At 43.6% G+C, this 27,876-nt stretch overlaps 2 protein-coding genes across 3 annotated transcripts; both read right to left on the bottom strand.

Moving 5' to 3' along the window:
• Window positions 1–1,501: 1,501 nt before the first annotated feature.
• Window positions 1,502–10,860, bottom strand: LOC144721800 (zinc finger and BTB domain-containing protein 39-like). Its single transcript, XM_078599722.1, has 2 exons — window positions 10,593–10,860; window positions 1,502–7,564 (listed from the first exon to the last, which is right to left on the bottom strand). Exons 1-2 carry the CDS (start codon window positions 10,858–10,860, stop codon window positions 5,721–5,723), a joined length of 2,112 nt encoding a protein of 703 aa, XP_078455848.1. The 3' UTR covers window positions 1,502–5,720.
• A 2,017-nt stretch (window positions 10,861–12,877) lies between these two features.
• LYAR (Ly1 antibody reactive) lies at window positions 12,878–21,978 on the bottom strand. 2 transcript variants are annotated; one of them, XM_078599537.1, is made up of 9 exons: window positions 21,858–21,978; window positions 18,917–19,056; window positions 18,231–18,345; window positions 16,959–17,066; window positions 16,506–16,586; window positions 14,678–15,125; window positions 13,953–14,027; window positions 13,728–13,816; window positions 12,878–13,578 (listed from the first exon to the last, which is right to left on the bottom strand). In XM_078599537.1, the coding sequence occupies exons 2-9, from the start codon at window positions 19,036–19,038 to the stop codon at window positions 13,438–13,440; spliced, it is 1,179 nt and encodes a 392-aa protein (XP_078455663.1). In that variant the 5' UTR covers window positions 19,039–19,056; window positions 21,858–21,978; the 3' UTR covers window positions 12,878–13,437. The 2 variants fall into 2 exon arrangements, with proteins under 2 accessions (XP_078455663.1, XP_078455664.1); XM_078599538.1 differs by lacking the exon at window positions 21,858–21,978 and adding an exon at window positions 21,191–21,832.
• Window positions 21,979–27,876: the final 5,898 nt, after the last annotated feature.

The raw sequence follows: 27,876 nt of genomic DNA, 5'->3' as shown, positions 1-27,876 counted from the left end.
AATTAAAGGATGTTTAAAAATGTGCATACATCAAATATAGCAGCCCACTGCTACAGAAAACCTACTTGTCCACATTAAATTTCACATTACCAGTCTGTTACCGTTCTGCGACTGTTGCGTGAAATCACAGAAAACCAAGCAAACAATGAAACAAGTATGACTATAACAATGCACAATCAAGCTCAACGGCACCAAGCGATTAAACCGTTAGGACAAACGTAACACGATTTGTGCTTTTTGAAAAAGGGATTACCGTCATGAATACAGAGACGGGACCAACTACAGAATAATTTAAATGTCATGCCAATGGTCCATTAAACTATAACGTTACAATGCAGACAAAAATAATTCCATGACATCAGCCAGTCAGTCAAGCATTGACTGAGAATTCAATGCGAGGCCTTATGAAAAAAACAGACACGCAACGCGAAGCTAAATGTCATGTGCCACTCAGACTGCAACCTGCAGGCAGATATGTCTGTAACAATGGAAGCCAGTTACTGCTGGACACAGAACTAAATAAACTGGATATCTAGCATTGGCTTTTCTATCATGTGTTGCTAAACAGAAAGTATACAATTTATCTATTTAACCATTGTGGAAAGGTGGTATTTTTTTCATAGAGATATACAGTTGAGAGCTCAAGCATTATTTGTAAATAGTTTGATGTGAAGCTTTCGTGACTGCAATGATTCATATTCTTAGGTTTTTTCGGTAAATGGCTATTACCTACGTGACTTTACCGAAAAAACCTAAGAATATAGTTTGATGTATTTGGATTCCATTAGTCATACGATCAAATGTCTTCCCAACATTCATTTTCCAAACATATTCCTGCCTGCAATGTCTTAGGTACCTGAAAATGCCACGTGATAAAAACAGTGGATACCGACATGTGTGGTTAATGAATTAAAAGTGGCATATCTCACAAGTGTACTATATTATACTATATTATTTTTATTTTGTTTTATTTTTCTACCTACGGGACTTTACCGAAAGAACCAAAGAGTATATTATACTATGTAACACGATTTTTGTTCCTGGGTAGTGTTATTTTCTAATTGTTTAAGCCTCAAAAGTATAGAAAATGGCTATTATCCTCCACAAACTTTGCTTTTGTGATCAGGACTTTACGTGAAGACACAAATGCACACGTTTTCGCATTGAAAATAGGTAAATTTCAAAATATCACTGTCCTGAGCAAAGTTTGTGGTGAATAATAGCCATTTTCTGTACTTTTGAGGCATAAGCAATTGGAAAATAACACTTACTACCCAGGAACAATTTTTTTTATGTTTTAATGTATAGGCCATTTGAAGCAAAATATGAAAATGTGAGGAATACAGATGGCTACATTGTCACATGACACAATGCATATAAACACAATCGGGATGAATTCAGGAAAAAAAACATTTTACAAATGTTAAAGTAAAAAGACCAAGAATACACTTAAAAACATTGGCCATGGCCTCCCTCCCCAAGTCACCACCACCTCCCGCGATGATCATCTGCAAACCAGCTTTATTTCACACTAATTCCTCGATGGACATCCTCAGACACATTTCCTTTCCTTGGCTGCCCACTCCATTATTCTTGAGCATCATCCCTTCTATCGGCATGTCCAGGAATTTGTGAACCACGTCATATCAGTTATACATACCGATTAAAAACTCTTCTTTTAAGCTTCACCAATAAAACCATTACAAAAACAATCTTGATTTGAAGCGTTCGTGACTGCAGGAAACCATACTCAGGTTCTTTCGGTAGTCACATAGGTAGAAAATAACAATAAAACACGACGTTTCGGCCGAAAGAACCAGAGGAGAATTACAAAAACAATTCAGCTGTAACCGCAGCAGACTCACCTAGATAAATCAGATGCAAACCAAAGAGATTGTTTTAATATATTTATTGAAGTTTTTTCATATTTTCATTTATCTACTTTAGGTTGTTATTTTTAAAAGTATGGTCTGGCGCGTTAAAAATAACCAAAACAAAAAAATTAACTATTCACAACTAAAAATGAAGTTACACACTGAAAATATTTCCATTATCAACATAACATTTTCAGATATATCGGCCTCCTACTGGTCACGAGCCCCCACCTTGCCTTTATCCTTAGAGTATGCAATGCAATGTTATAATTGTTAACAGATTAAAAGGCGAGCAATGCAAACTTGCACATTTATCATCCTTCGAACAGAACGTGCCTAAAAAGACGCACTCATTTTCTCTCTGACAAAAGTGTTTAGTGGTTTAAATGTCGTTCATCCAAGCTTTTCTGTTTATATCATTTAAATAATAGCTTGGGTGAGCTTACAAGGAAGGTGGGCACTGAACTCTGCAATGAATTATTTAACAATATACACCATATATGAAACATTCACTCTCATGTCAACATTTTAAGCAAACGAGCACACTGCAAGTTTTCTTCGGCATGAGACATCAGTATTCTTGGGCTGCCACAGAGCCCTCTGCTGGGGCCGTTTCGTTGCAACAGGTCCCAATGGTAGAATATCCACTTGCTGCTAGAGCAGAGGGCAACCCTTGAGCTTCTGCAATTAAGACACTGAGCGCTGTTTGCCGAGAAGGGCCAATTGCGTGGATTAAAGGACATCTGTTGCGCTGCAATAGTTGAGTCTCACTTTCAAGAACCGTGTTAGCACATGTGTATCGCTACATATATGTGCATGTATATATGCATGCAACACAGCCATTACTTGCATTGGAAAACTGGGGGCAGGATAGGGGTGTATAAGACACGATATGCTACCCGATCAGTCACAATGGAATAAATAAGCCATGGAAAGCGCCTGTCCATTTGGGAAGACTTCATCCATTCCTCCCAAAAGAGCCTCAGTTTTATGCACTTGTAATGACTTATGCATTCATAAATGCATTTCTTAAAACACAACGAGCTACCTTAACTTCCTGTTTAACCACTGCACACCAAAAGGTAAATTTCACCCTCCGCATGAGTAAAAATCCAATGCTCTCAATTGTTACACTTTTAGTTCATGTTGCAGTCAAAGAAAAGAAACAGTTTTAATGAAAAAAAAAGCTGTAAAAGTGGATGGTTAGCGAAGGAAAAACCATGCGCTATTTTCGTAGAACAAAAAGGTAAATATAACTGGCAAGTATAGAGCACAATTGGCAGAATGTTAATTGTTGAAACCGGGACCATTACCAAAGGATGTGAGATTCAGCATAATTATAGGAGTGTTACAAAAATCGCTTACATATACATTTTGTACACGTTTATTACAAAATAATTAACAAGACTTCCAATTCAAAACGTGACAATGCAAACTTTAACCCAATCGCCATCACCTAAGCCCAGATTTGTTAAAAGCTTGTTGCAGAATAATTTTGCCATATAATTATATAACCATGTTTTGAATATAAAACATAACAGAAATTGTGCACCATATTTTTACATTGGACGGAATACTCAAAAACTGTCCATGTTATATCGTAAGTTAATGAAGATGAAGTAAATGTTCCCTGGTTGGAATATACAAGATACCAGCTTGAAGGAGTTGCTCAGCTGCTCAAGTTATTAAAATTACAAACACCTTTTTTGGTTGTGTTCAGCAGTTGCAAAACTTTTTCAAGTTGCAAAAGGGGTCAGGGTACAGACGCTGCCCGTAGCAAACATGAAATCCATGTCAATTTACACCAAACAGTGGCCATTGAGTAATGGAGAAAAACCAGTGAACCACTTTCCATCAACGACAGCAAGACAGTATGACAAAACCATCCAACAGTGTTCGGTAAGTGGCCCTTTAAGGATAGAGCACAAAGGAAATAAACAAAGCAACACGTCTTTCGTTTTAGTGAAAACTGTGATGGGGTTCTGTGGAAAGTGTTCATCGAACGTCAGCGCATTTGTCAACACGCCTTTTATGTAACAAAAGACAAAAAGTTGTACTTGTGTTGCTAGTTCCGTTACATCTGATAACATACATGTACAGCCCTTTTTTCCCAATATACTGCTGAAGGAGGGCCTCTCTTTATCCGTCAATGTCATGGAGGATATTTTACCAGAACCCCACTGGACTGGTCGGTGTGGGTTAATGAAAACGTGACACATTTTTTACTGTTTGGCCGTGTCGGGTGGTGGAGGGTTACGACACATTTATACATATCGCGATCCGACCTAAAAACCTATATTATGTATATTATGAAGGCAAGGGATTGTAGACCCGGGAGCATAGCAGACCAGCACAGCATTGGCTTTTGCACAACCCTCTGCTGCTTGCTATGTCGCCCCAGTCGATAACCCATTGTGCATGTGGCCACCCATCAATGCATCAGGCATGAATAACTTCCCAGATCTATGGAATTTCCGAGAGATTTGGTCATAGGCCTTTAAGAAAATTGTATTTATTAACTGGCGACATGATTCGCCAACACTAACCACGAGGTACTTGCAAATGGGAAAACCACGAAGGGTATATAGCCAAAAATAACACCACACTTTGGACAAAAATAAAGTATACGGAGGACATTATTCACAGCACACGTGATGTGAAAGCCACCAGTTGATAATAGTGACTTCCAAGAATTAATTTCTTCTGCAGAATTAGAACTAAAGACTCCCAGAGGTTACAAGCGCAGGAGGCTCTGCTGAGCAGGGATTTTGCCTAAGGGTTTAGTCCAATGTATCTGTACCCCTGTAATCATCTTGCAAGACACCACTTATTTTGAAACAAGGAGAGGTAAGAACAATTGTTTTTTTTACCATGCCTGCAAAATATTTTTTTACCATGCAGCAACCATGGCACAAGGGACAGGGTATTCGGGAGGTTCGTCGTAACAGCTTCAAGGCTCCTCGCCGATGAGCATTAGTTTGCGACCAAAAGCCCAGGGAGCCCATTAGACCCAAGTTGAAATAACCAACAGTCAGTGACGACATCTGCCCAATGACATATGGACCATTGTGGACAGTTGCAATCCAGACCTACCGATATGGGGACCAAGAGTTTTTTTCAGGTTAAGAGCCCAGTATACCCTTTAGACCTGCTCATTACATTTCGTGAATGCACCAAAAAAGGAATAAAGAAACATACGGATGCACGTGTTTAAAATTCCCTACGTGAAAGTCCAATGTTATTATAAAGGTAGACAATGCTGTGTTTAAAAAAAATAGTCCTGTAACACCAGCAAAGCACAAATACAGCATATTACAAACATGCACAAGCTCTCTCAAATGTTGACATGTGTCTTTAGTTTGGCACAATTGTCAGAATGTTTCAGCTGTACAATCCCTTACTTTTCAACGGGATGGATTTTATGTAAAGGTTTATACGCACAACATAATTTAATTGATGAACGTGGAATTATTGGAATGCAGAATGTTAAAAATAATAAATAAAAAGGATTGAAAAAAGGGGGACAAAGGGAAATATATAACTTACTTATGCAGTTATCATAGACATGGGCTGTATGTCAATTGGTCCATTGACGAGGTGTTTGCAAATGTAATATGCAACAGTGTTTGTAACGCACGCAATACATACGCTGAACAAAAGCACTTATGCGAGATTAAGAGTTCAAAAATGTCAAAATATGAAAACGATACCTATAAGCATCATCAATATAATTATCAGCTTCTTTCATTTAATGAACATTTCAAAATAATAATAATAAAAATTACACGCATAAGAAACACTAAGACACACGAAACCCTCGTTGGTTTGTGCCACGTAAATACGCGTTTACGTCTGGAAACTATTTTCGCCTTCCACCGGCGCAGACGACTGGAATGATCCTGACTGCAGGTAAAAGTGCACAGCCTCCGCCACCTGGGGGTTTCCAGCAAACGAGCCGGACTCCGGCCCCGGCGCGTCCGGCGTAGACACCGCCTCCTGCACCATGCACATGCGCCGCTGGTGCTGCTGTAGCAGGCTCTGGAAAGGGAAGCCCTTGCCACACACGCTGCACTCGTGGATGAACACGCCGATGTGCAGCAGCGTGTGCTTCACTAGGTTTCCGCTCGACGTTGTCTGCAGGCCGCACACCTTGCACACCAGCTTCTCCATGTCCACGTGCAGCCGCGCGTGCCTCCGCACCACCGCCATCTTCTTGGGCACGGCCATGCCGCACACCTGGCACGGCATGGAGCCGTAACCATCGTCCGAGGTGTCCGCTATCCCGTCAGACGTCTGCTGCGGCTGCGAAGGCTGCTGGCGCTGCCAGGCGTTCTGCCGACCGGCGTACGATTTACGCATCTTGCAGTTCTTGTAGTGCAGGCTGAGCCGCGCGGGGGAAAGCAGCTTCTTACCGCAGTCATTGCAGGAGAGGACCGTGATGCCGGCGTGGGACAGGATATGCTCCACCGCCCTGTTGAAGAGGCTGAACTTGCGCCTGCACACCCTGCACTCGAGAGTCTCGCGATCGACATGCATCGTTGCATGCTCACGCAGGGAGGACATGTTCTCTTCCAGGGTCTCTCCGCAGATCTGGCACTGCACGTACCCGTACGCCTTTGGAGAGTCAACAACTGATCCTTCCTCAGGCGTTTCGTTTTTCAAGCCTGAGGCCGTCATTAACGCCGTTGGCATGTACTTTCCTTCCACTCCAATAACGTTATAATCTTGTTCATTCTGCAAAATCTCAATCTTGTCTTCTTTCGCGTGCATTCCTTGGCTACCAACAATGTCGGCAGTGTCGTAGGAACACATATTACTGTCGTCATCCAGCTCTTGTTTAACCTCTATCATGGGGAGGGGCAGCTGTCCATTTTCGTCCTCTGTGGACCCGCGCGGGATTCCGTCAGTTCTGACCTGATCTCCGGAGCTCCCATTGTGAAATCCGATAATGGACTGCTGCTCAGAGTTTCTCCTACACCTACCCTGGCTGTCATCGGAACCACTCAAAAATCTCGGACCCAAGGTGGGAAAGAGGTCCTTTTCATTTCCGCAGCCCTCAATGGCCGACTCGTGACCTGCATATCGCTCCTGGAGACACTGTGTATTGTTAACACGCTCAGTTTTTACATCGCAGCTCATCCGCGCTTTCCTGTCTTTGAAGTTTGCGCTCTCGGTTCTCTTTTTCAGCTGAACCAGCTCCCGGACGTCTGCAGTGTATCGCTCCTGTTGCACATCATCATCGAAGGAAGTGCTGGTACCATTTGCGATCTCATCCACATCGTCGAGCGTTTCCAGGATGGGCTGGATGATCAGCTCGAGCGACTCGAGGCCTAGGTTCTGCGCCGCACTGTAGAGTTCGCGCACGTCACCCCGGCCGACCAACACGTCCCCGCGGTACAGGAAGTCGAGGACCTTCTCAAAGGCCACCACCCCCACAAAGTCCAACACAAATGGACCCAGGCTGCTACAGGGAGCATTGAAGAGAACGGTCCGGAAGTATCTGCAGGTGCTGCTCAGCACAGCCTTGTGGGCCAGGTAGCGCCGGCTCTGCACCTCCACGACGACGTCGCAGAAGGAGCCCGTCTGACGGAGCTCACACAGCTCTCCCAGCAGCTCGGGCATCATTTGGACGTTCTTCAGGCGAAACCCATCCTCCACCGCCTCCGCCATGGTAGACTCCCCTCTGTCAACTAAAGGAGGGGAAAATGTGTGTTGGAATTAGTAAGAGCAGGTAAAACAAGCATTTCCTTATGTTTATAAAAAAATTAATGTAAAGTTTGGCAAGCCACAAAATGACGTCCTGCTTGGCATTTGCGCACGGGCTAATGATGGCCACAGCAATAAAGCTGCTAGGTGCTGATAACATTAGCTTGCAGGTATGAGTTCATATCGCACACAAAAAAACCCTCAATAATCTTACCTATATTTCTGCGTTTTTATCAATGTTACATCGTAAAAGAAACCACTGTGTTAAAGTATGCCAATCAATAATGTTTAGCATGCCAAAATGAAAATTAAAGCACAAAATCTATTTTGCTCATGTGTGTGCGTTTTCAAAAGTCCACTCATCATTCTGGTTCACATACATTGTCAGCCTCAATTCATATTTGAATAAGATGTGCATTCATTCAGCTGTTTAACAACCAATGTCAGCTGCGTGAGAACCACTAGGGTATAAAAAGCTGTTACTGGAGATAAGGGTATGTGTGTGATATGCACACCATAGTAACTTTTTCAGACTAATTTTATACTCAATGCTTTACATTCCCCCCTATTGTTTTAAATAAAGGATACTCAAATGAATTGTATCATTGCAGTACTCACTATTGTTATTTTTGTCAAAAGGTTTCCTTTTGGTTGCAACAAGCGATTGAGCTGGTCACACAGGCAACATTGCTCTCAATGATGCAGTGCACATTCTGCCAACACCTCCAGGACCAATTAAGACGGGAACACATTGTAACACACATCTATACCGTTAACTTAATTCACTTTAAAAACATCATTAAAACTCATTTTTATCATGAACGAAGTTCAGGAGAGACAACCTAGGTACACAGCTACAAGTGATGTTTTATTAGCTGGGTCTTCCTTCAACAGATATCACTAATTTCATTTTATGCTCCTGTGATGAAAGATTGGCGCAATTATCGAAATGGAGTTGTTGGTTTCCATCAGACAACTTCAAGCTCATCAGTTGGACAGTCCATCTTTAAATAAATTAATCGTCCAATAACAGACGATTCTCGTCAAAATGTACATACTGCATGTTCATTCAGATGAAAAGATTGACCGACAATGATTCGAGTTTATTATGTCGGATAACCATCACGAGACGAATGTTAAAATACCATCCACCAAAGGATGTAGAATGAATTGTGGAGTATCAAAACTCACTTTTTACTTCTTATAAGCTGCATTGTATTTAAGTTACAGTATCCTCTTAAGGGGGCAAAGGCTGACAGCCTTTTTAACAATACTCATACAGTATGCGATGTTTGCTGGCGAGGACGTCCAGTCACAAGTGATTGAGCTGCAAGGTGAATAGGACCTTCCTCGCGTTACTCGCGACTTTTGTGTTTAGTATTTTTCTCTATTCGTGTTTCTGAACAATGGGAATTCCACCCCCCCAAATGCTGTCTGTGCTTTTATTTTATTTTTTCATTCAGTTGGTTAGGGTAAAAAAAAGCATTTGAAAACAAAAGGAAAGCGAGCGGCTATGCAGCGGCTGGCAACAACGGCTGGTGGCCTGAAAAGCAGAGCAGCAGATGGGGGGGGGAGGAAGGAAAAAAGAGACGGAAGACAGAACTTGGCCCAGACACACACGGCCAAACTACGCTTCCAGCTTTAGGGCGTCTCGTGAAAATACCGTCGACTACAAAGCCTTGGGAGCGGCGCACAATACACCGGGCAACACCGCAAATGCGCCCCCCTTTACTCAGTGTGCTTGCAACACACCTGGGGCAGCGAGTGGCATCGTTTTGCCAGGGCTAGCTCAGCGGTTTGACACTGTAAATACACCATGCACTCGGACAACAAAGGAAGGCTTTTAACCGCACCTCAACCCACGCTACTAGACAGAAGTGGCGTACATATACCGCTCCACGTACATATACCGCTCTACGGAAATTCACCCCCCCCATCCTCCTGCAGTATCACAGTACAGCATCGAGCCGCGTTATATACGTGGGACCGATTGCACGTACGGTTGGGTTACTCAATCAACTTCTACCCACGCGACTCTGCGTGCAACGATTAAATCGTGACGATTAAAGAAAATAAATGGCACTTACAATGGACGTAACATTCCGACTAAATGGCATTATCGAGAGAGATGACACGCCGGTGCAAAAAGGTACCAATAATCAATAATGGGACTCTCGATTATTTAAGCCCAAATTGTGTGCCGATGAGACCCAGGAGGAGGAGGAGGCCCGAATCCAGTCCGGAGTTTTCTTGCGCAAACAAATGCCCGTGGGGGACAGATAATTGCTTGGAAAAAGACAACGAATAAGCTCTCCGGACCTAACAAAAACCACCGTAACGTCACGGTGGGAAGACGGTCAGAGCGAGATGCCGCGTGTCTCAGACTCCACGTAGAACGCCTCGACTGCGCTGAGACCGCGATCTGATCCCTCGAGGTACCGGGGAGTGGTGGTGGTAGGGGGGGTGGCCGGAAAGCGGCCACACGGCCTCCTCACACAGCCACTGAGACTCCGCCAGCCTCGATCCCAGGCGCCACCGGCGGCGTTAGAGAGGCGTTCAACCCTCGTCCTCCTCGACACCGACGGCGAGACAAATGCGGGATAGGACAACAAGCGTGACGGCGGGCATACGGCAGCCGCAAGCCACGCGTCTGATATCCACCCCCACCACCACTCACCACCACCAACCACCACCACGCATCCGGCACGGCGCCTCCATTGAGCGGCGGGGCGTGTGGGAGAAGAGACCACTGGGACATTCAAATTCATTGTCTCACGCCAGCCCCGGCGGGCGGCATTTTCCCATTGTACTGCACCGATCGCGTGCCCGCCACACAAACCCCCACTCGGGCCCTGGTGGCTGCAATAATGTGCCCACCTTAGCGGGCGTGTGTGTGTGTGGTGGCGGGCGTGTGTGTGGCGGCCTTCAGCAACAAAAGCGTCCGTCGCCACCGAGTGAGGGCCCCCGAAATGATTGTCTTTTATCCCTCCAAGGAAGACGCGAACGACTCACGCCGTGACGAGCAGAGCGGGTGGCAGAGGGAGGCGGACCGCTTCGTGTTGATAAGACGACGAGAAGGCTGTGGCGATGAGTGGGGGGAGAGAGAGAGACGAAGGGCGATGAGTACCTCAGACGCGAAGGCCGCCACCGCCGCCTGCCTTGCCGCCTCGCTCGATCGCTCAGCCAGCCTCCCGCTTTTGCCCTTTGACCCCCCTCCCCCGTCGCGTGACGTCACTGCCTGCCGACGTCCCCGCCTGCCGTTTCCTGTGCGTGACGTCATTGCTGGCTGACGTCACAGCCCTCCCCTCTCCTCGCCCGCCGTTTCCTGCGCGTGACGTCATTGCTGGCAGACGTCACAGCCCCCCCCTCCTCGCCCGACGTTTCCTTCGCGAGACGTCACGGCCGTGAGATGGGCGGGGCCCGCTAAGGGGTGGCAGTTATCGCCGTGGTAAGACGAACGCTGATTGGCTGAGAGGCGAGTTTAAATAGTGGGGGGGGGGGGGGATTTGTTCTCCTGCCTCGGCAGCTCTCCGGCTATGTTTTTTCACCTGATGACGATTGCTTGTGTTGCGATCGAAACGTCGTGATAATTTTATTGTTTTTGTATCTACGTGGCTTTACCGAAAGAGCCAAAGAATATGAATTCCTGCAGTCACGAAAGCTTTAAGTCAAGATTTGATGTGGCGCCCTTACACAGAGGCTACGTAACGTTAATTCTTACCGATTTATAATGAGAACGATAGGAGTTCCAGTTTAGCACGTAGGCTTTCGCGACCAATATCATCCATAATACAGGTTTTTAAATCCTTTATATTAAGTTTACTTGCTTGCTTGCGCGCTTACGACCGTGCAAATCTTTCGGTCGTTTTTTAACCCACTTCCCGTGATCCAATCGAGCTGATATTTTTCACACAGACTCGTTGTGCGTGACAATTAATTTTCGTGAAATTTTTTTCCATAACTTTACACTTTTTAGGAAAAAAAATATTATATTTAATTACCAATTGCTTAATGGTGGCAGGCAATCATCTGACCCATAGGTGGCAGCCATCTCAAGCCAGAGGACGAGAGCACTCTAGCCGCCACGCATATAAAGGATGTATAGTGAAAAACTTTGTTTTTACGGGTTAAATTTGTTTTGGGTTTGATCGCGTAAACAGCACGAATCGGCATGTTCTGTTTACGTGACAAACGTTACTAATTGGCTGTGATATTGGTGGCGAAAGCGTACGTGTTAAATAGCCAACTAGAATAAGAAATTAAATGCACGCATAGGGCATCCATAATACAAGGCTTCATTATACATTTACTTACGTACATTATTCCCAAATAATTTGCTCGTCGTGCACTTACAAACTGCCCGCGTACCCCTAACCGGCATTACGTTGTACACACAATACAGTCGAATATCATGCGAATCTCTCACATTAACATAGCCACTTCCGTACCCTCTAATTTCTCACATTAACAACATGCGAATCTCTCTCATTAACAAAGCCACTTCCGTGCCCTCGTCTAGGAGGCCGCTTTCCTTCTTTCCTAGTTACATGCTAATTTCTCACATTAACATCACTAGCCCCGGCCACTTCTTTATGACCCTTAGGCTACACCCATTTCAAACCTTTTAAAACAGTCTGCCTCAGCAGCAGACCAAGCTTTCCCACCTGATGACGGACGCTTGTGTTGCGCCCGAAACGTCGTGATTTATTTTCTACCTACGTGACTTTACTGAAAGAACCAAAGAGTATGGATTCCTGCAGTCACGAAAGCTTCAAATCAAGATTAAATAGTCAAATTTTCATGTTTGGACAATCCGGCAAGGTGGATGGCAGGGCGAGTAGCTCGTCAAAAAGGGATTCCAAGTTGCAAGTTCCAAGTCCCGGGCAGTATATTCATGTTATGCTGCTGTAAGTCCTCTTTCAGCAGTCAGAAATAATCTGAATGAATCCGATGTAACTTTTCAGTACCACCGTATAGACGTGGCTGTTGCCCCCTCCAAACACAATCCTGGCTGAATTTTGCCTTTAGCTGCCGAGATTGGGGATTCGTTAATAGGCGTGAAAAATATATTTGGATATATAATTAAAATATAAAGAGCGTGTATTCACGGACTTGAAATGAACACGAGGTAATACACACTCAGGAAAAAAAACATTTCAATTTATATTTCTTCCGAGTACAGTATATGCTGCTTATTGCCTTCAATTACCTTATTTTCCATTGAAGTCGAGGGGAACTAAATTCAACATGCATTGAATGCACATAAAACTGGATGAAACAAGTGAAAATATTTGCAGTTTATGGTTAGCATATACGTTTTTATTGACAAGCCTTAAAATATCCATTCCAAACCATTATCAGTTTGTACAATTGCCGTATAAAAATGGAATTCTGCATCATGTTTTTGATATAAGACAACAATAGATGTACGTTACTACAGGTAAAACGCTCACCCACGCAATTTCACCCAAAATTAAATGTACAGCATTTACAAGTACAGTATGTAACCAGGTTTGATTTGGCACACAGCACTCTAAAGAATGCAAGGGTCGTGTTTCAATCCAGGCGCCAAAATCTCAACCACCAACTCGTCATCTGTTCCCAACGTTTTTCATAAAAAAAACAGCTTGTTCCTCAGAATTCCAACAAGACGTAATCCCAGAAGCTTTTGAAATGTGTTGCAGTGCATCAATAAAAAGTGTACAACATAACCACTTGTATCACGATTACATATTATACCCAGGTATATCAAAACATATCTCAACATAAAAAAACATTGAAGTTCCTTCTCTGCTCTGATACAAAGCAGTTCAATTACTGATTCTGCAAAGTGTTCCTGGCTGGACGATTCCTTGTTCTAGTCGACAAGCCGAACGACCTTGTCCTTGAGAACTCTGAACTTTGGATTACTTTGAATCTTCTTATTGAACAAGGCCAAGAGTTCCTCTTCAGTGTATGGCTTCCCACCGACGTCCATGGCCAAATACTGGCCCAATACCTGTGGGTAAACATCACAAAATTGATGACCAAACGAAGCGTCATAGACGCTTTTTAGAGTAGCTGACCGAGAAGATCGAGAATAATCCTGTTGACTTAATAATATCCTTAGTCGTGATGGCACTCTTTTTTATGCATGTGTAACATTACCTTCTTCCTCAGCTTTTTAACCGACATCTCCTTGTTCTCAGCCACGCGCAGTACAGCCGTGATTGTTCCTTTCCAGTTAAATTTACCTGCTGACAAATGCAGAAAGATAAAAAAAAAGTTTAGCAGGCATCTGACAAGTTAAGTACATGTATACACAACATTGCAGGTATAATCCAAAATACCTGCACATTGTTCTTGATCAGCTTCGCATCAGGGCTCTCATACCTTTCTGTGCGCCATTTTCGCATTCGTCTTTCTTAGCCTCATCTGATATCTTACTCTTCTTCTTTTCTTGCTCATCTGAGAAACACAAGAACATTGTTCAAATTAAAACCACCAAATAATATTGCAATGGGGGGCTTGAGGTGTTGGCTCAGTGGTAAGTGCACTTGAGTTTGATTCCAAACCATGGCCAAAATCGGTGGCGAGTGATTTCTGAAATATCTTGAACATTTCTGGACTCGCAATCGTTCATCAATTCACATTGAGCTGCACGGTAAAATATGGTCAAATAATCCCCATGACTGAGAGGCATGGGGAGGCCTTTATCAAGCACTGGATTTAAAAAGGAGTATTTTTAATTTAATCCTAAAATACATTACTACACGGAAGGGAAAAATAAATAGCAATGTCCAGTAAACTGGAAGATGACCAGTGCTGAACTAAAATGTAAAATGACATTATGCAAAAAAATCCAAAAGTACGATTTCTTTAAGTAAGGCCTGTCTGTGATGCCAATTCTAATTTACTTCAGACACGCTAGGACCAGGAGTTTCAATATTCAGGTGAACTACGAAAGTGAAATGTCCCTTTTTGATACACTTGCTAGCAGATGCTTTTTTTTACAACCTGAAAAATACAAGCCGTCAATATTGTCAGCTGGAGGTGTAGTTATCGTCAAACTATGCGTATATGTTAACAGTGGTGCCGTTTTGATGACCACCCCTCACCTCCATTGCGTTTGACCTTTTTAGCTTTGCTCGGCTCCTCGCTATTCTCATTCTCACGAATCGCCTCCTCGGCCTCCTCCCCCTTCCGCTTGCGTTTCTTTTTCCCTCCGGTCTCTCCATTCTTCTGCACCTCCCCATTGCCCTCCTCCACCGCCTCACCCTCTTCTTCAGTCGCCTGTCCTTTCTTGTTTTTCTTTTTACTCTTCTTGCTCTCTTCATTTTGCTCCGAGTCATCGGTGTTCTGAGTCCTCTTATCCTTTTTCTCGACCCTGTTTTGCTTTTGCCGCTCCTCCTTCCGCTCTTGTTTACTCTTTTTGCGTTCCAAGGGTTCCTGCTTTGTGTTTTCATCATGCAGCGAAGTCCCGCCATTCGTGGGCACCACATTGCTTTGTGGAGTCTCCTCATTCTCCACCTTGTTCTGCTGCTGGTGGTTGGGGTTACCTTGGTTCTGGATGGAAAGAAAACCCAATATAATGTTTAATATTGTAAAGTATTATTTTGTTCTTCATCACAGCTGTCAGAATAAAACAAAAGGTAAAATCATGTCCTTGACGAAGGGATAAGTGCTATGGAGTTGGCGGCTAGCTACATAGTATCTCTACATTCATTAAACTTGATTACATTACTGTTGGTCTTGTTTGATCAGTTTGTATTGTTTACAAGCCTATCATTTTGTACCATCAATTGTATTACCTGCATCACTCTACCTGTACTATGTGTCCTCGTCTGTATTGTTTGTACCATCTGCGCCATTTGATATTGTTTGATCCTGTGCTCGCTCTTGCATATTATGTCTATGCCGTCCTTAGCGCCCATCTCATGTTTAATGATCATTGTTTTTTTTCCCTCTCCAATGTGAACTGTCTTGTTTTGAATAACTTCCCCATTTCGATTGCACGTCTCGTGCTTGTTTTCCCCGTTTGCAATGTCTGGCTCTTGTTTGCACTCTTCTATTTATACTGTCTGCATCACGAGTCCATAGTAAGAAAAAATTGTTGAAACACTCCTCACCATAACCCTACCACCTTCCTTGAGCTCAGAGGCAATCGTGTTATTGATCCAGTCCCCTCCAGGCACCAGAGCCTTTGGCTCCAACGCAGAAACTTCCAAACCTCACGACCAAACTGTTCTCTTACGTGTGGTGAATGATCTTTCTTTAGACCCTGGATCACTCCCAATTGGAGTTCTTCACGAGCATGCTGATGCTTTTGACACCACAAATAAGAGTCCTGCAATGGGTTGGGTACTCAAGGATACCCGTGGGCATCCCACAAAATGAGTCGGTTTCGATTAATGCCGAAAACGTGCTCAAGGCTTGCGGTTCGGGATTTTAAGACTTGCGGTTCATCGCAGGTTACTCGCGGTGACCCGTGACTGGCCTGTCGAAGCCCCAGTCAGTCAACCTTCCCTCAGTGGGGGTTTGCCCATTTTACTCTGCTGCCCACGTAGTCTGGAACCGCATTCCCCCTGCCATCCATACTTGCTCTTGTTCAATTCCATGCTCAAGACTTAGCTTTTTTCCCCTGCATAAGCCAACTGTTTCTGTACACTGGTTTTATATGCGGTCTCATGTAGACATTACATAATTATAAATGACATTGCACTGTATACAGCAAGATAACCGTCATTAAGCTCATACGTTCAATTACCAAACTTTTTGTTCCAACATTTCATACCAAAGCCATATGACGTGACCTGTAAAACAACACTTCAAGCATGAAGTAAAACCACAAATAGTGACATTTGGGATCTGACACAAATAGCATTGCTTGTCGTATGCATATGCTTGAGCGCGATGCACAAAGACGAGGGGAGAGAGCACCCTCACCGCATGTGCCGAGGAGAAGACCTCCCACACCCTGTCCAGGAGCTCCTGCTTGTGAATACGCAGGCTGTTTTTCATCCAGTTCTAAAAAAAAAACACATTTTCCACAAGCAATGCAAATGCTACGAGAAGACACAGGGAACAATTGCCACTGACAAATATTAACCTTGCACGCCCCTTGGATAGTGGATTTAATATTTACATGTATTGATTAAATGACTTATGAGTCGTTCTCCTCACCGTACGTTGGGTATGTACGGTACGAAAGAACTTCCAAAATACATGAATTTGGAATAAAAAAATATTTTCATGGCATCTGAAACCAAATACATTTTACAATATTCATACAATTGATTACAAAAAAAGTGTTGATTTTTAAACTTCCAAATGAAAAATGCTGCTGTAATTACAAACTACTGTATATATTTAACCAATAATTACAAAAAATTACAATACCTGGAACTTTGGCTTCTTCCTTGGGACATTGTCATAGCCAACAATTGAGTTCATGATATCACGGACCTGGGGGCTGATGCCTGGGGCATTGATTGAATCTTGTACTTTCTGAAGAAATCAAACACAAATCAAATTATGCGGTGATACTAATGGGACATGAACTAGCTGCAACCAAAGTAATGCATACAAAAGAGTATTTTTTTCCAACAAGAAACTGCAAAATTAAATGTAATTATATTTCTTAGCATGTCAGCATGTGTATTCGCATTGTTTTAAATAAATACACTTAGGGGTGCTATCTCTTTGATAGAGCTAGATATCGAGTTTGTGCGTGAAAATTGTATTTAAAAATGTATCTACCTCAGTGAACATGACAACGATGTAATCAGGGCAGTAAAGGCACAGTTTTTTTAAGAATAAAATGTAAACATTTAGCCCGAGTTGTTATCTCCTTCCATATAAGGAGTTACAGGATTGAAGCAACATAATCAGCTCAGTTAATCTGCAGCTTGCAATGTTCTGGTGCAGACACAAGGCACGAGGTATGCATTTATACAAAACACAGAGGCGGCACACACCAACTACAGATAACCATCTGCATTGCCACAAATTGAGCCCAGACAACTGAGCTGGCACACCGTGTATACCACGAGATGGTGATACCATGTATTTTGATTTAAAGCTTTCGTGACTGCAGGGATTCATATTCTTGTTTCTTTTGGTAAAGTCACGTAGAAGGGAAATAATAAAATAATATTAATATAAAACAAAAATTCTCACAACGTTTCGACTGCTGCGGATTTGACACCTGATGATGATTGCATGTGTTGCAGTCGCAACGTCGTGAGAATTTGTATTGTCTTATATTTATATTATTTTATTATTTCCCTTCTACGTGACTTTACCGAAAGAACCAAGAATATGATACCATGTATGTTCACTACACACAAGACTCTGCGAGAATACCACCAGGCTCACAACACGCACATTAAATCCCATGGTGTGTAAGAACTGGGTATGTCCGGCTAATACAAACCATACGCAAATGAGACGTGCATATTACATCAAGGTTAATGGAGGGAAATAAAAAAGTAAATATGTAACAAAAAAATTGAAGTAGAAATGAAAGAAAAACTATTTTTGTTTATCGAATTATGCCTCGTAATTGTGAAAATTCATTGAATCGCTGGGGAAGGTGAATTATTTTATACCAAGTGAGTACACTGGACCATTACGAGTCCTCATGAGAGCGCATTACAAGCCAAGAATTACCTGCAACCACAGCTGCTGCTTGACATCTCCTTTGTTGGCCTTTGCCTCAAATCCCTTGCCACCGTACTTCTCGTTTTCGCTGATGCACCGCAGGTGTGTTTTGTAGTCCTGACCCCTGTGCAGGCAAACAGATTACAAAACATGAAATCGTATCTCATCTTATATAGGTATATATAGCACCTTATTCCAAAGCACTGCATAAAATGTTCAATAACAAATACATACAAGCTCAACAGACCTACCATTTGAAGACTGTTGTGGGGCATTCTGGGTACTACACGAATCACCTTCCAAATCTCAATACGATGGGCATCACTAATGCAATGGCTGGACATATGGAGGTTTAAAAGGCTGAAACTTACACAAGAAAAGCTTCAATAGACTAAGTGTATGTGGGTATAGTCGTTATTGGTTGAGCTCAAACTATAGTTTAATGATTTTATAGGTAAGATTACATTTTTATGAGCACGGTGTTTGTTGAAGATGGCATTACATTAACACTCAGATGCTGTTATTAATTTTGTGTATTGTATTTAAGTAGAATTTCACTTCATCTTGAATTGTTCCGTGGAACGTGTTTTCTACATTGATGTATTTTATTTAGGAACCTTTGAAAATTTTTTTTGCATAAATGGCTCTGAGCTGGGTTTTCCGGTGAGTGCAATATCTTTCAACCAAATCCTTACCGGAAGTCCTTCCCACAATCGATGCAGGACAAGCACTGGCAGTTACGGCAAACGTTCAAATGCTTCTCTACCTGGGCCTTCTTCACAGACTCCCCACACGCATCGCAAGTGAAGAACACCATGGTCTGCTTCTCTGGCACCTAAAAGCACAACAGAAAAGCCAGAGTTAACAAAAAATACAGCTCAGCTGCCACTGATTAGACTATGGCACCTCAAAGTACAACAGAAAAGCTGAGACTTAAATAAAAACCTACAGCTCAGCTGCGAATTAGACCAGACTTGCATCGACCACTAGGGGGCAGGCAAACATAAGACAAGAAGACCTTCTTCCACACTTCACCTCCGACAACAAAAGTTCAATTCAATGTTGGACCACAAAAGTTGAAGCTGAACATCGTTGTTTCTTGCCCTGACGATAGCAACATGTCGCTTAAACAATGTGTCTGCTCTCGACTGTGATGTACTATGGTGGGTGTATATTCACTTGAAATTTGGGCTGATACGGAGCAGGGGAAATAGCAGTCTAGCCAGTTTTAATTACTTACCGTTAAAACCTATTAATCCCGATCATGGTCTGGGCACCAGAGCACACTGCACAACATCCATTTCGGTATTGTACAGTATATCTATGCTCCCCACTTAACCAAGCCACACTGTGCACAAGATAACTTATGAGAGGACATGTTTATTTGAAAGTTAACTTGTGGTGTTTCAAAATTGCCATTTTAGGATGTCAAAACGTTTTGAATGTACATGTGCGCTTTGTTGAAACGCAGCAGTTTCATAATTTGCCAAGTGCTCTAGGAAGTAAAAGATAAGACTTACGCTTTCAGCTGTGCAATAACTTTTCCTTCCTCATTGGCCTCCGCAGTTCTTACTCGACTGTCCCCTTAAGGTATGACGATTGTTTTTAAAGCTGCTGCATGTGATATGTTTGATGTATTGTTTGATCAACAGAGCCATAGGCTCCATTTACTTGCAATGCGTCCAAATTGCAAATCTTTCGTGCATTTTTTTCTAAATTCATGTTTTGCTTTACTCCATTCACCTCTTACTTTTCTTGCAAGTTTGGACTATAGTAATTATTGCGATCACATTAAAGCCACGTCGTTGGATACATTCTTAGTAAAACGACTTTATATCTTAACATTTTTTATATTTTCCAAAAATCGAGGCTTTACCCATTGACCTATATTCCAGGCCAGAATCTTAAGTTTTTTCGCAAGCTCCCGTCTCTTTACAAAACAATGTACACATATAAAGAATCAACACGTGACACCACGTCCAATCACTGTACAAAGATGTGCCATGAGATACGGACGTGTGCAACTTGGGATGAGCAATATTGAAGAGGGAATGAAGTAGTACTGACGGGAAGGATGGTACACCATGAGGATGTGTGACAGAGGAAATAATACCACAGTAAAATGCGTGGGAATCAAAGGCTTTGCACTGCATCTTGTTTATGGTGCCACACTGTTTTATTGGGTGTTGAATTTATTGCATTTGAGGTTCCATAACGGCCCCTTGGGGTCATGCGTTGCGACGCATTGTGGGAAAACTGATCTGAAAGGCACTGCTGTGAGTTTAATCGACCAGATAAGAACCAGAGACAGACATCAGGCAGCAATAAAATAATATACAATGGTCTTTTTTCTATTGCTAAAACACATGACCGTTTAACTACATCAATAGGAATTTCAGCAGATACTGCTTGAGCAGGCCAAGCCTAGAACAGTTTAAAATTACAACACTACACTTTCTTAGTCTCGCCAGCAGTATGTGATATGCTGGATAAACGTTTACGAGGGACGACAAATCCGATCCAAGTACATGCGACTGGAAAACCCCGATCTCAAGGCCCATAAACAGACCCCTGGCCATGACTTTGTACCCCACGGCCATCGAATTTGCGCCTGACCATTGATCATTGAACAACTGAGCATCGTCTGTTATTTCCTTGACCCTCCTCCACACCCCCCACCCCGACATAAAAGCTAGTACTGTAACGTGTTGTCTCGGTCGACTGTACATTCACTGCCGGATGAGGGCCGAGGGCGTTATTTGATTATACTGTACTTCCACCACACTGCTCTCCGTACTAGTTGAAGGCGGAGAGCATTTAAAGCTTTTACAACTTGGCAAGTACCGTACGAGGCACGTCTGCTGATCTATATGCTCGTACCTACTGAATACTCCCAATGCATGTCCATGCACTGCCCTTGGCCCAGCGAACCAAAAAAAAACATTGAGGTTTTCAGGGTTATACGTCACCTGAGGACTGCTGCTTGCGTTGTGGCCGAAACGTCGTGAGAATAATTGTGTTTTATTTTTTATTATTTGAATATTTCCATTCTACGTGACTTTACCGAAAAAAACAATAAAATGTTACCGTAGTTTCCACAGACTTTTGGTACTGCATTTGATGAATTCGGCGGTGAATACGACCATCGTGTGTTGTGTATCAATGAGAAGCCCTGATTGTGAGCCGGGCAACGGAGACGCAGGCCATTAAAGCGACGCGGGTGCTATACGGGGCAAGTACTTGTGACTCGCACACACTTATCAAACTTCCAAACCCTGCGAGGTAGCCAACGCAATGCAAACAAAAATGGGTTACGGAGTTTTGAACGGCATCGCCTCCAGTGCAACCCTCTCGTTAATTCTTCCACAGTTCAACGTATGTATTGAACTGTCCAAATTATACCGAAGCAGTTCGGAGTTAACGCTCTGCGACATTTGCCTTGACACGGACACGCCGTTGTTCTCATCTCTTAGCCCGCTTTGCCGGCGCTCCAAATTCAATACCGAGGCCACGTGGCGAGCGCTCCCCGCACCAACTCAGCTCCCTCTCCCACCCAACCACAAGCCCCACGGGGCAAAGCAAGACGTTCCAGGCACAAGCTGGACACTGGGTGACCATCACCCCGTCCCTTGTTACCTGAGTCCAGCGCCGAGATCCTCAAAGACTCTGTCTGCTGCTGCTAAGTGTCGGCTCCGTGTCCTCCTCCCACGTGTTTCCCTCTGACCCTTCACCTCTCACCCCGCGATTCGATTCCACGATTCACGCGAGGGTGGTTGAGTTACGATGCGGGAATCGATTCCTTTTGCGCCCTGGGTTTTTGCAGCACATTAATAACCACAATGAAGGTTTGTTGGGTTTTATTTATTTTGGGTTGGGCTAGATCGCGTAAATTTCATTCATTTCATTTCATTTATTAGGTATAGCCCTGTGAGCCATTCGGCTCTTGAATCGGGTGCAGCCGCAACAAGCAAAAAACATGAACAAGAAAACATCTTAAAGTGACTATGTGACTCTAGATTTGAAGCTTTCGTGACTGCAGGGATTCATATTCTTAGGTTTTTTCGGTAAAGTCACGTAGGTAAAAAACATTAAAAAGTAAAATAAAATACAGCTGTCGTGGCTGTGACGGTACCACCTGAGGACGCAGGCTTGTGTTGCCTCCGCAACGTCGTGATTTTTTATTTTATTTTACTTTTTAATGTGACTTTACCGAAAAAACCTAAGAATATGACTATGTGACTCTGTGCAAACAGAAAATCCAAGAAAAGACAGCAAAATATTGCAGAAAAAGCACCGTATACCAACACTGTGTGCAAAATCCCAGTGGGATGCAAGTCAAACAACAACAACAACCGCAAGACAACTTAGATTAAAGCCATCAGTCTAACTCTGTACTAGAACAAACAAAATATAGACGTGTCGTAAAGCCCGCCGACACCGCCAATTAGTGTGACTAGGTTCAGCACTCCGGTGTTGGAGAGTAAACCCACAACAACTTTTACAATTCGAGTTACTGGCGCTTCGCTGGTGATTAACAACAACAAACACCACAGACATTTCGATTTAAAGCTTTCGTGACTGCAGGGATCCATCTTCTTGGTTCTTTCGGTAAAGTCACGTAGAAGGGAAATAAAAAAATAAAAAAATAAACCAAAATTAAATTAAATTCTCACGACGTTTCGGCCACAACACAAGCAGCCGTCCTTAGGTAAAAAACAGAGCTGTCTGAAAGACAGCGCTCCAATGAACACTGCTAAGCTTGGCAGCGTATTTTAAGCTGGGTGGGAGGAGAAGAGCGCCTTGACAAAGGAGTTTACATATCAACAGAAGAATTTAGCATTGAATAAGCTGTGTTAATGTGAGAGAATTAGCAGGATGTTAAAGTAAAAAATTAGCATGTAACTGGGAGATTAGCATGATGTTAATGTGATGAATTAGCATGTAACTGGTCACGGAAGTGGCTATGTTAAAGTCAGAGTTTACATATCAACAGAGGCATTTAGTATATTGACACTAAAGAACTGCAACCACCCACTATCATACAATAAACCGATGTGAAAAAATTAATATTAACTACATCAATATAAACAATGTACTCTATATTCTCCAATAAGCTGAGCTAGTAACATTAAGTAACTGGGTATACAATTCACTCTATAATGACTATCATATAGTGAACCGATAAAAAAACTAAAATATAAACTACATCAATATCATCAATATACTCAATATAATCTCCAATAAGCTGAGCTACTAACAATAAGTCTATACATTACACTTCAATGTCGCAAAAATTACAAAAAATGACATGTCAACCCATACGGTTTACTCCGTATTCTTGCACACGGAAATCGAATATTCAGGTCCATACGGCGTACAGCTGCTTTAATGCGGGCAAAAAATATTGAATTGTCCATTTGTGTTTCTTCCTCGTGATGAACTTTGAGAGTTGCACGGGGTGACCGATCAGGTCTGAATTGGTCTGTCATAAGGCAGAGGTGTGGACTCGAGTCATGTGACTTGGACTCGAGTCAGACTCGAGTCATGAATTTGATGACTTGCGACTCGACTTGGACTTGCATAACAATGACTTTGTCCCACCTATGAGATGTGGACTCGAGTCATGTGACTTGGACTCGAGTCAGACTCGAGTCATGAATTTGATGACTTGCGACTCGACTTGGACTTGCATAACAATGACTTTGTCCCACCTCTGTCATAAGGTAGACACTGATTAGGGGTTGACAGGTATGGTTTATATTAACGCGATCTAACCCACAATCTAACCCACAAAAAGTAGTTATGGTTATTGGTCGCCGAAGCCTTGCTGCCCACGACTACTGCGTGTTAATCTTGCCCAGCATCGGACCCGCCAGCACGACAGAGTTGTAAGCACAAACAACAACCATTGGAACCTCCTTTGCCAGTAGCAAAATATGAGAATTGTTTTTTTACCCTTTTATCTGGCAACAAAACTGACACTTTTTTTTACAAGGAGTCATGTTTGGATTGACCACAATACCTGCGTTTGGAATGCAAACAAAAAACACAACTCTGATAATGTATGCACTGTCCTTGAAATTGATTGGTCCACACCCGAGACAGCTTTTCTTAGAGCCTAGTCTCACATGGTGTTGGACCAGATGACGCCAAAAGGCGCACAACTCAAAGACAATGCACCGTCAGAGGATGAGAGCTCGGGCGAAGCATTTACACCATTGGAACCTCCTTTGCCAGTAGCAAAATATGATAATTGCTTTTTTACCCTTTTATCTGGCAACAAAACTGACACCTTTTTTTTAACAACTCAACACGTTCTCCAATAACTTTGTGCGTATGTGCGGCCTTAAAAGGGGAAAACATAATAGGTGACGTTCAGGGTAATGGCCCTTCATAAGGGGCCGTCCATAAATGACGTCACGCAATCTTGGACGATTTTTGACCCCCCCCTCGTCACACGGCGTCACAAGTCAGATCCCCCCCTCAAATATGACGTCACAAAGCTCTGCCCCCTCCAAATAAAACATGCTTCAAATCGCTTTAAACTATTGTCATTGTAGTGCGTATTTAATGTGCCGCTGCACTCTGATGTTGTAGGAGAAAATATTTATTATAAGTAAATTTTATTAAGTGGAAAGTGTTGTCTATATTTATTTAAAGTAAGCGCATTTTGATGTGACGTCACATTTCTCAACCCTCCACCCTCGTCACACATCGTCACAAATGTCTGACCCCCCCCCTAGGTGCATGACGTCATTCCTTGTCGCAACATACAGCGGCTGCTTCATTGAAGCCAAGTTGGCCACATATTGAATAACAAATGCAGCGTTTGTTTTCGCCGTAATGACATTAAAACATTGGAGATACGATACTAAACTGAGTTCGTCTCTTCAACATCCGCAGTCTATTCCATTGTCAATGACCTCTCTATGCCGAGTGTTCGCTCACTCTTGACCCTGTGTGGTTGGGGGGATGTGTTGTTGCCAAATGTTGTTGATGTGAACGTTTGACTGGTTTCCATGACACATCGACAAACTTCTACTTCGCCGTGTAATCGCTCACACTCTGTATACACCAGTGACTACAGCTCTTGGTAAACACGCAGCCCTTCTATGGAACCTCTTTTTTGTCGGTATCAAGACGACGAATGCAGACCCAATGCCTGACATCTTAGCACCGCTGTTACTGCCAGAAAGGGCAAAAGCCTTGTATTTCATCGACGATGTCCTTCCTATCACCTCTTCTCCACGAACGCAATGATGGCTCTTCCATTCCCGAAGTGTTCAATCAGACACGAGGGGGAAATTCATCATCATCATCAGAAGCCGTGATCAATCCACTGATGGATGAAGGCATCCTCCACAAAGTCACCGCCATCTCTGACGGTGCTCCGATGACGATGGTGGTAACAATCCACGTCGCACCAGCACATGGGGTGGATTTGTCTGCTTCATCTCCTGATCGGTAGACGTTCTCACGGTAGAGTTACTACATTCCTCCTTGGCTGGGAAATGGTCTCTGCATATTTTTGCTTGTCCCTCTGTATGTACAGTATTTTCTGATTTGGCCGCAGCTGAAATGTTAAATGTCCCCGGTGGCCTGTCGTAAGTCTAAAGGCATGGACACCCCCCGTATTGTTTTACGATTTTCCTGTAAGGCCCTCTGTCTCCACGGACTCGCATTGGTTAGAGCAGGAGCTATATATCCCAACATGTGTTGCACAGAGGACCGCTTCAAGGTCGGTGATGGGGAGAACGTGCACGTGGTTGTGGTGATGGATGGAGAACGTGTTCTGTTTGGTGGGATAAGTGATGGTGACGATTTCTGTTTTCTTAAAGTAAAACTAAACGAATTTAATTTTGCCAATTAAGGCCCGGTGAGCTATATTGCTCTTTTTCAGAAGCGATCTGGCCACAAATGATAGCTCAATTAAGTGGCTTATCAAGTGATGTGGACATTTTTAACAGCCCAATACTCTAAACGCATGTTGATTCTGTATAAATACCTGTCAACCCATACGGTCTACCCGTATGCTTGTACAGGGAAATTGACTGTAGGATGAACGTTGAGATTGATAAGGGCACGGGGTGACCAATAAGGTCTGAATTTGTCTATAATAAGGTGGGCACTGATAAGGGGTTGACAGGTATGTGTATATGTGGAGGGGAAAACGGGAGGACCCGGAGAAAATTCCACACGACCACGGAGAGGATTGCAAACTCCAAATATACGGCAGGCGTTAGGGTCGGGATCGATCCTCCACCTTCGTGCATATCAGGTAAGTGGGTAACATATCGCTACCATGGCGCTATTCTTGCGTATGGCAGCAGTACGTTCAGGAGCTACATTTCCAATTAGCGTTGAAGGAGGTGTTATTGATGGTCCATAGTTTGGGAAGCATAACCACGGTCGTACTTTGGCTTGAAGGAAATGTGTGCATCAGCCTGTTGTTTGATTCGATTTATGATTACAGGAGGAGCAATATTTTTGGGGTCTCCAATGAGGCGATTATTCTGGACATCCGCGTTGTTCCACTGTTCTTCAGTATTCTTCCGGATCTGGGTGATAATTGTTCAGATTCAGGTAACATGTAGAGATTAAAAAAAGTTCTTCTTTAGACGTAAATTGGCATGTTTAGCATTATCAAGTCACACTTTACGACATCGCTCCAACGCGCTCTCACGGTGGTGCTACTGGACAGAGCACGTGGTGGTGGTGTAGCGAGAAGAGACACAGAGAACGTGATGGTGGTGGTGTAGCGAGAAGAGACACACAGAGCACGTGGTGGTGGTGGTGTAGCGAGAAGAGACACACAGAGCACGTGGTGGTGGTGGTGTAGCGAGAGTACACACAGATCACGTGGTGGTGGTGTAGCGAGAGTACACACAGAACACCTGGTGGTGGTGTAGCGAGAGTACACACAGAACACGTGGTGGTGTAGCGAGGAGACGACACACAGAACACGTGGTGGTGTAGCGAGGAGACACACAGATCACGTGGTGGTGGTTTAGCGAGAGTACACACAGAACACCTGGTGGTGTAGCGAGGAGACGACACACAGAACACGTGGTGGTGTAGCGAGGGGCCACACAGAACACGTGGTGGTGGTGGAGCGAGAGTACACACAGAACACGTGGTGGTGGTGTAGCGAGAGTACACACAGAACACGTGGTGGTGTAGCGAGGAGACGACACACAGAACACGTGGTGGTGTAGCGAGGAGACACACAGATCACGTGGTGGTGGTGTAGCGAGAGTACACACAGAACACGTGGTGGTGTAGCGAGGAGACGACACACAGAGCACGTGGTGGTGGTGGTGTAGCGAGGGGACACACAGATCACGTGGTGGTGGTGTAGCGAGAGTACACACAGAACACGTGGTGGTGGTGTAACGAGAGTACACACAGAACACGTGGTGGTGTAGCGAGGAGACGACACACAGAGCACGTGGTGGTGGTGGTGTAGCGAGGAGACACACAGATCACGTGGTGGTGGTGTAGCGAGAGTACACACAGAACACGTGGTGGTGTAGCGAGGAGACGACACACAGAACACGTGGTGGTGGTGGTGGTGTAGCGAGGGGACACACAGATCACGTGGTGGTGGTGTAGCGAGAGTACACACAGAACACGTGGTGGTGGTGTAACGAGAGTA

Source organism: Lampetra planeri, chromosome 12 (genome assembly GCF_965212315.1).
Source record: "Lampetra planeri chromosome 12, kcLamPlan1.2.h2, whole genome shotgun sequence".
NCBI lineage: Eukaryota > Metazoa > Chordata > Hyperoartia > Petromyzontiformes > Petromyzontidae > Lampetra > Lampetra planeri.
This window is presented reverse-complemented; position numbering and strand designations above follow the sequence as displayed.